Source organism: Halichoeres trimaculatus, unplaced genomic scaffold (assembly GCF_033239565.1).
Source record: "Halichoeres trimaculatus isolate MK-OKI-2021-1 unplaced genomic scaffold, fHalTri1.1 fHalTri1_scaffold_19, whole genome shotgun sequence".
NCBI lineage: Eukaryota > Metazoa > Chordata > Actinopteri > Labriformes > Labridae > Halichoeres > Halichoeres trimaculatus.
Window position 1 is genome coordinate 17,440,755 of NW_027437197.1, and position 8,713 is coordinate 17,449,467.

Sequence of the window (8,713 nt, forward strand, 5' to 3'; positions counted from 1 at the left end):
AAGAACACATTTTGAATGCCCTGCATCCTTCCAGCTCCAGGCAACATGAAGAAAAAGAGAGAAGAAAGACTTTTTATGGTACACAATGTACAATATTTTAGCAGCTACACAAGCTGTGGGTCTACACCAGCCTTGAACAAAAACACATATAAAATGAATGCAGACAGGTCAGGACCTGCACACAGCTCACCTTTTTTCACTCCCCCTCTGTTGCAGCGTCCCTCTCCTCCTCACTCGTGACGGGTGCATGAGAGTTCACATCAATCTTTCCATCCAACTCTGTCTGCGTCAGGCTTTTCAGCGCTCTCATTTGTTCGGCCGCACACAGCAAGAAGTGCACAAAAGAAGCTTCATCGTTCCTTTATTCCCCACTCTGTTTTAATAACACTGCTTCCCTCATTAAAAACAAAAATGACTTCATCTGATTGTAATTTATTCTAATTAATTCATTTTCAGTGCATGACGGAGCTGCTGGCAATAGTCACACTAAGCGAGATTCACACCCTGTTTTGATCCAACCTGAAACCTACAGAGCAGAGATAGAAAAATCAGATTCACAACACCTCTGCACCTCTGATATTATAGCCCCCACACACTGATATTACTTTTGGAAAATGAAAAAGGCCATCACTGTCGTTTCCAGGTACCATGAGTAATATAGAGATACAGCTCTGGGGTCTGGGATACATTTCCAACATTAGGAGTTTGTTTTGGCTCTGGCTGGTACTCTGCGCACACTGCATTGTGCTCTATCTTGTCAGTCTGGCGTGGAAATAGGATATAAAGTTTTTCTATTTTTTCCTTTTCTTTCTTTCTTTCTTTTTTTTTAACATTTCTTCCTCCCAAATAAGTGTTAATCACACTTCCTGCAACAACTAGGGATCTTTAATTTCCCTTTGATCTGCAACACAGAGAAATAATTGGAAATCTGACAGATGTCTCAGCCATGAGAGGCAAGCAAGGGCAGGAAAAAGTGACCCCTTAGCACCTAAACTGATGACATGGCTTACCTTGACAGCTGATAAAGAGCCTCTGCTCCTCCCTCTTCCAATCTGTCCAGGCCTGAGTGCTTACCAAAGTAATGAGTCTTCCAGCCGTGTGTAATGCTTGCTCCATGAACTTTGTTAAGTCTAGACAGCTCAGAAGAACAGAGACGGTAGACGATGTATTCAAGACATGCATCATCAGATAAATATAATGACTTAAAATGTATACTAACTTTTTCTTTTTTGGCTCTAGCATATTAAAAATGTTTAGCCCATCCCTCCTTTCTCTTTGCAGGGTCAGGTCAAGGATGAACATGTTTACCAGCTCTTCTTAGGAGATCCTCAAATGCAAGGGCGTCGGTTTGTTTTGAAGAGATGGAGGGAACAATAACTGTTAGCCAAAGTGACTTTTAAGAAGTGCTGGGGATGAAAACTATAATTGGCTTTACTTAAGGTAAGGCTACTCTTAAATGCATTTGCAGAGTAGGCTTATTTCATATTTTAAGCAGTGGTGTGCAAAAACTTTTTAAAGGGTAGGGGCAGAAAGAAATAAACAGGCGTTCACAGCATGTGTTTTTTTGTCGCCCAAGAGGGCATATAAGCCTACATTTCAGCCATGTAGAGGGCGATTTACAGAACAGAAGAGAAAAGAATAGCCTCTATTGTCAGTGCACTGAAGTTACAACAAAATTTAAGGTGCTCCCTTAGAGCCATCATGCACTGTGTAGAAATATGAATAAACAACATACAAAATATAAAAAAAATATAGAAATGAGTAAAGAATATAAAATAAAGATAAGAATCAGGTTTTAACCAACCAAGGAGACAATTCAGTGTGTTTTGCCACCCAACAGGGTACTTAAGCATTCGTTTTGGCTCCCAGGCGGGCACTTTAGCATGTTTTTTAACAGTTGGTGGGCAAATCTACAGCAGCAGCAGCAGCAGGGCTGTTATTTTAGCCTCATGGGGGTCTCCGGTAACCTTGCAGAGCAGATGGACCTGCCTGATTCAGTTTCTGAAATCCTGCAGATCCATCTTGCCAGGCTCCACTGACCAACGAATTCACTCGGCTAAATTCTGACCGGCCCAATCAGGGAGGAGGCGTGAGCAGCGGAAGTGACGAGAAGACGTGACGTCAGCAGACATTCCTACTTGTCAGCGTTCCTTTGTTTCTTGAGTTAACTGTCTATGAAGTTAACTTTACAAAAACGGCAGCAGTCGTCTAACGCTATTATCACAACTGTTTGTCGTGCTACTGTGCTTGTTCTCATCTGCGGCGCACCTAAACTACGTCATACCGTGGTGAGTGTGTCAATCAGAACGGTCATCCAATCACCAGCTGCTGATTTTTTTTGAAGGTCCCGCCTCTGAAAACAAATCCGAAGAGCTGCTACCCAGATGGTTTCGTGAAATATTTCCTTGGCGGATACAGAACTGTTCGTCTGGTGTGTCAGGTTTCCAGTGTCTTTTTGCAACTAGCATCAGATGGTGCCAGAATTTTCTATACTACTGCAAATAACCAGGGTTACAGTAGTCACACATGAAGGATTTGTGTGTGTTATGGGGAGAAAATAACCCCTGACCCCCTAAACTGGAGGCAATGCTCAAATGCAATACAAACCTCATGTTTGTCTTCACTGGCCTGTCTAAGGTATTCTGCAGTCTGAATGTGAACAATGTCGCACATTCTCATTCCCAACTCACTTTTCTTAAGCAGTTCTTCTTTTCCAAGTATGCCAGCATACACATTCCCAAGGTCATTTATCGCTAGTGGAGCACAGATTTGAGCGTTCAAACACAAAACTGGAGAAGTTGTCAGGTAGGATATTAACAACGGCATCATCTTTCCAGTCGTCATATGTCTCGTGCTTTCCTTCAGGCTCTCTAAGTTGTCACAGAGCTGTCGTGGGGAGAGGAAGTCACCTTCTTTGGGGACTCTCTGGAGATGCAGAGGCAGTATCTCTCTGGAAAGATCGAGACTGACTCATCTTTTAAAGGAACGTGATATGCCAAGTTAAGCGAAATCTCTAGAGGACAGTCACTGAATAATGCACGGTTACATTCGTATCATGCTTTGGTCGTTGCTCACGTGCAGATGCCCGGCAGTAGTTTTGGGTAAAGATGTGTACATCCAAATTGAGCTGCAGACATTTCCTGCTCCCTTCTTCAGAGTAATGCTGGCTTCTCACAAGCAAAAAGAAAAATCTTTCATCACTTTGGGCATTTTGACTTTCATGTCGAAGAATTCCATCTTCGTCAGAAAGAAGTTGTCAGAAACAAGCATGACAGCCCCCTCCTCTACCCAAGCCTTTACAATGATCTCACTCCGAAACAGACAATACTCTCCGACACATCCTTTCATTGAGGATGATGCATCAAGGGTAGTAATTACAGACACTACTGACAGATCCATGACTAATGCTGACAACAATACTTTGGTCTATAAAACCCTGATCTGCCGCTCCTGCCTTCAAACACTTACGGCCTGTGTAGGAGCAAAGAAGTAACGCAGGAGTCCTTTGTGTTTACACTCAGCAGGTATTACAGTCTCCTTTCATGCAGGATTGGTTCATCTACAGGTAAGCTGGTTTTCTCCGTGTAATTTTTTAAACAAGATGAGTAAATTAAATAATCCTTTACCCTCCTGTTTTGCTCTCAAGGTTAGGATGCTGTGCTAATTATTTCCACTCTCGTTTTCAGTCAAGTGCAGGCAAAATAACCTTCCGGGGCCTTAAGAGGATATCATCAACAATGTGGACCCTGGCTTTTATACTTTGTTTGGGAAATATTTTCATCGGAGGCAAGGCCGCTGATCAGCATTCAGTGCCATCCCCTGTAATCCCGCTTTCAGAAACGGCCCCCCCTGCTCTTTTAATACTGGAAAAACAGAAACCCAACAGCTCAATTCATCCACCCAGAGTAGCAGGACCAAAAACACAGCACCATCCCATGTGCCCGGAGCCAGCTCGAATCAGAGGCGCTTTCAAATATGTCAATACTTTGGTGTCCCTGGTTGTTTTTGTGGTTGGAATTGTGGGGAATTCGGCCTTGCTGAGAATCATATACGTAAACAAATGCATGAGGAGCGGGCCAAACATCCTCATAGCGAGCCTTGCTCTGGGCGATCTGCTTCACATTGTGATAGACATCCCAATCAATGCGTACAGGGTGAGTTACTGACTTCACGCTGTGCATTCACGAAGAGAAAACAATATTCTGCTCTTTTGATCCTTTTTAAAACATCTCACCGTAAATTTTCACTCACTCTCTTTGTTGTTGTTTCAGCTCATGGCAGAAGATTGGCCATTTGGTTTGTTATTGTGCAAACTGGTCCCCTTCATACAGAAAACCTCTGTTGGAATAACAGTGCTGAGCTTATGTGCTTTAAGTGTTGACAGGTGAGGAGATAAGCAGCACCGTCCTCGGCTTTACGAGAGAAAAAAGCCTTGCCCGAGAATATCTGTATTCCATCAAGTAGACAGATTTCTGTAGCATTAGCCCTTGAAATGTTCCTTAACTAAAAAGATTTATCTTTGTTACAGACAAAAAAGCCCCCAAAGCCATAATATTTCCTGATTGATTTTGCAGATACAGAGCTGTAGTTGCCTGGAATCGAATCAAAGGCATCGGGGTCTCAATGTGGACAGCAATCGAAATAACTCTGATATGGGTTGTTTCTATTCTGCTGGCGGTGCCTGAGGTTGTTGGCTTTGATATGATAACAATGGACTATAAAGACAAGCATCTGAGAATATGTCTGCTTCATCCCATGCAAACCACGCAATTCATGCAGGTAGGGTAATAAGCTCTACAAACACAACACGGCAAAACAAACAGATCAACGTGTGAATGTCAGATGTTTGATGGAAATGTTACGAGCCGGGCTTTGAATAACGTAACCCCACACATGTACGTGTAAAATACTGTTTTCTGATTCTGTAACATAGCAACAACTGTCTAACTGTGGGCCCTGTCGTGTCTAATCTGCAGTTTTATAAATCAGTGAAGGACTGGTGGCTCTTTGGCTTCTACTTCTGCATGCCTCTGGCTTGGACCGCCGTCTTTTATGCACTCATGACCAGGAAAATGCTGAGGAATACTGAGAACACGCTGAGCGACCACACCAAGCAGGTTGACACTTTTAGTCACATTTTGCCACCTTTGTTTTTTTCACATTGGGGTGTAACACTGACTTATATATTGATCTTTTCTTTTTTTAGAGACGAGAAGTGGCAAAAACTGTCTTCTGCCTGGTGATAGTGTTTGCTCTTTGCTGGCTGCCTCTGTACTTGAGCAGGATATTGAAATTAACCACGTATGATGAGAAAGATCCCAACAGGTGTCAGCTGCTGAGGTAAGAAACACACCTATAAACATATCACCTTCCATTCCCTAAGTTTAGGAGCAAGATCTCTAAACAGTTTCCTAAAGTTTTGAGTAGGATGGGTATCAATAGGATTTTATGGAAACCTAGGCCAATTCTTCCTATGAATTTTCTGTGTATTAAAAGTAGGCATCTTTATGAATTCTCCTTTTCACTGACAAGCGTGATTGACGAATGTCACTTAACGTGATGTATACGTAAGGTCTGGCCACTCCAATATAAGAATCAAAAAGAGAATCGTTGAGCATAAAAGTTGGTGATGTTGATGGATCGAACCATTTTAAATCGATTCTTAACAGGAACAGATTATCAATATCCATCCCTAGTTTTGAGCCTGTTACAAGGAACAATCAGCACAGTCTGATCATTCAACCTCAGAGTCCTGACAGACTTACATCCCTTAATCATCTCTACAGCAGCACACTACAAAATGGCAAATATTAAATTAAATTCAGAAACTGATCAGAAAGCATTGCAAAAACAAGAGGATGAGGATGTAGACCATTTGGAAAGTTTTGTCAGGAGTCCACCTGTAGGTGGTTTAGGGATGGATTTAACCCTTGTTTAGGCTCATAGTGGTCACTGCAGCTGTTTGAAAGTCCTTTTCTACAAAATGCAATGGTTTCTCTTTATGGGAACTGCCCATGTGGCAAGTTTTTTTTATTATTCTTAGGGCAAAAAAATAAGACTTTCTTTTTTATTTTTCCTAATCTTTTTTTTTTTTTTTTTTTGCTGAAAGTTGCAGACATGCATCTTAAGGTTAAACAGCTCATCAGCTATACAATAAACAAAGTTTTAATGTTTGTAAGTGTGTGAAAATGGTTTGCATAGAAAATCACAACAAGAAATATACTTCTACTTCTACAACTGCTACTACTAGGGATGGGTACCTTTCACATTTGAGTACTAATGCCTGGTACCTGGTAATCGGTATCAGTACATAACAGCACCAATTTTTGTTACTTTTTTTGTGTTTATGTGGAAAAAAAAATCAATTTGTTTGGCAATAATTTTTTTTTTCAATTTAACATATTTATTCTTCAATATATTACCCTGCAATACTGTGTACATGTCCAGCATGGAAAATCACCTACTCTTCCACTTCCTCACAGTCACAAGAATGTGTTTAGGTACCTAAACATGGTACCTTTTGATTTTACATGAATCGGTACTTCGCACACTTGACAGGATTTGGTCGGTACCTATTGAAGTGCCTAGTTCAGTACCAATCCATAGTTACAACTACTTTTACTTATACTTAAGCTACTTCTTCTTGTACTACTACTACTTCTACTTTTTCTCTTAATTTTTTCTCATTTTTTTCTTTAGTTTCATATATACCATAAGCTCAGCTTTGTTTCACTGCTATTAGCAATTTTTTTTTTCACATTTTCTCATTTTTCGCCTTCAGTGCGTTTAATGCAATGCAATGCAATTTCTTTGGTTAATCATGGAATTTCAAGAAAAACAAAACAACAAAAATGAAATGTAATTCATTTTTTACATTAAGTCCATACTTTTTGTGATGTAGATGCATGTAATCCACTGGAGTGTACACATCTGTAACCTTCAGAAAAAGTCAAATATTTAAAAAAAAAAAATTGAAAACATTTTCTTTTCATGCCTTAAGACAAAAAAAAACACTTAAGGGAAAAAATCTTGAGACAGGCTTTCATACTTCATGCATCAGAGGGTTAAAGACATGAAAAGAGAGTGACAGAGATCCAGCCGAGATGGAACAAAAGCCTGATCATGCTACAATCATGTGCAGCTCAGCCCTGAACATGACGGGTCTGAGTTTTGTTCTGTCTTTCTTAAATGCTACAAAAAGGAATGAAAAACAGTATTTTCATAATGGTCCAGGCTCAGATTCAGGACCCTGGGAGCAGAGATCAGAACTTCCTCCTCATTAGTATTCAGCTGAAGAAAATCATCTGCCATCTCACTCTTAACATGGTTCACACAGTCAAGTAGGACAGACAACTTAGAGACATTATGCTGTTTAAGACTCAGAGGCATCTGCATAGAAATGAGAAGAAGCTTGCAAAAATAATTCAGGCAATTTTCTCATGTTCTGATCAGTGCTGATTTTTATTCTCTCTGTCCAGCGCCTTTCTCGTCCTCGACTACTTTGGCATCAATATGGCCTCCCTCAACTCGTGCATCAACCCTATTGCGTTGTACATCGTCAGCAAAAGGTTCAAAAGATGTTTCAAGGTGAGATAAACCATCCTGCATGTTTTTGTTTTGTGACATATGTAGGGCACTATTCAATTTGGGAACCGGTGGGAGCTGAAAACACGGTGATCCACGTTGGGTGAGCTATCATATGTGTCATCAAGGACATATGGAGTCATGTCTGTAAAGTGGCCAGACTGCGGCGAGCAATGACCCGAGGGGGTAATAAGTGAAAATGGTCTGGAAAAACATCGTTGGGGAGAAGAGAGAGAAAAAAAAGAAAAACAGACACTTGGCAATCTACCAGACAGTTTGTCACTGAGTCAGAGTGATGTGTGCTGGGGGAGAAGAAAACATAGCTTCAAGGCAATTTTCAAGGGAAATTTCTTTTTGAAAGCCTTTATTGTATTACGAGCTCAGAAGGACATATCTAAAACATACTTTGATTTGATTTGGCTGTCATCACACCAGAGTGCTCTGATTTGATTTGGCTTTTCGTGCAGAAGAGTGCTCCCTTCTTCTGCCACACATTTTCTGCCTGTTTTTTCATTCCACATTTTTATTTGTAAGCTTAAAAAAACGAACAAACTTAGAATTTCATCAGCAAATCCCACAAACAAGCAGAGCAGCTTTCTATTACACCATCACTCAATTAGCAATCCTGCATTAAAGCAACAAGGCTTTTACTGTAGCTCATTATTCAAAAGTCATGCAAATAGCTTTCCACTCACATTACTCCACACATAAATAAACCACACAATGTGCCATTTTCAGGCATGTTTTATTTGTGTTGTCCCCTAACCCAGCTCCCCTTTCTCTGTGTGCATGTGTGGTCCTTCAGGCGTGTCTGTGCAGTCCGTGTCTTCCTCTCCAAGCTGTTACCCATGACGAGGTGCAGTCTGTTTTGAAGTCCAGAATGCAGGATCAAGCCTCAGAGCAGAGCTGCAACATCAAAGCTCCCAAGCAGACTTCCTCACCTCCACCTGAGCAGGAGAACGCCTTACTGTGTTAGCAGAGACTTATGTGGAACTGTGAAAATCACCGCTAAGGTCTCCAATATATCTTTTTCAACGTACACACGGCTATCAAAGCAGCTGGAGAAGCGGCAGAACAACCTTGACGTGCCTTCCTAATGATATAAAATACCTTGTGAATAACACGTCCT

General features: G+C 41.0%; 1 protein-coding gene across 1 annotated transcript; it reads left to right on the plus strand.

Moving 5' to 3' along the window:
• Positions 1-3,689: 3,689 nt before the first annotated feature.
• On the plus strand, positions 3,690-8,623 carry ednrbb (endothelin receptor type Bb). The gene is made up of 7 exons (XM_074694877.1): positions 3,690-4,154; positions 4,272-4,384; positions 4,575-4,779; positions 4,977-5,117; positions 5,207-5,340; positions 7,479-7,587; positions 8,390-8,623. Exons 1-7 carry the CDS (start codon positions 3,738-3,740, stop codon positions 8,558-8,560), a joined length of 1,290 nt encoding a protein of 429 aa, XP_074550978.1. The 5' UTR covers positions 3,690-3,737; the 3' UTR covers positions 8,561-8,623.
• The last annotated feature ends 90 nt before the right edge of the window (positions 8,624-8,713 follow it).

Excerpts from the sequence above, each read along its gene's own strand:
- ednrbb (XM_074694877.1), top strand. The coding sequence starts at position 3,738 with ATGTGGACCCTGGCTTTTATACTTTGTTTGGGAAATATTTTCATCGGA. Across the intron at positions 4,155-4,271 it reads TCCCAATCAATGCGTACAGG|CTCATGGCAGAAGATTGGCC; the intron begins GTGAGTTACTGA and ends TTGTTGTTTCAG. Across the intron at positions 5,118-5,206 it reads TGAGCGACCACACCAAGCAG|AGACGAGAAGTGGCAAAAAC; the intron begins GTTGACACTTTT and ends TTCTTTTTTTAG.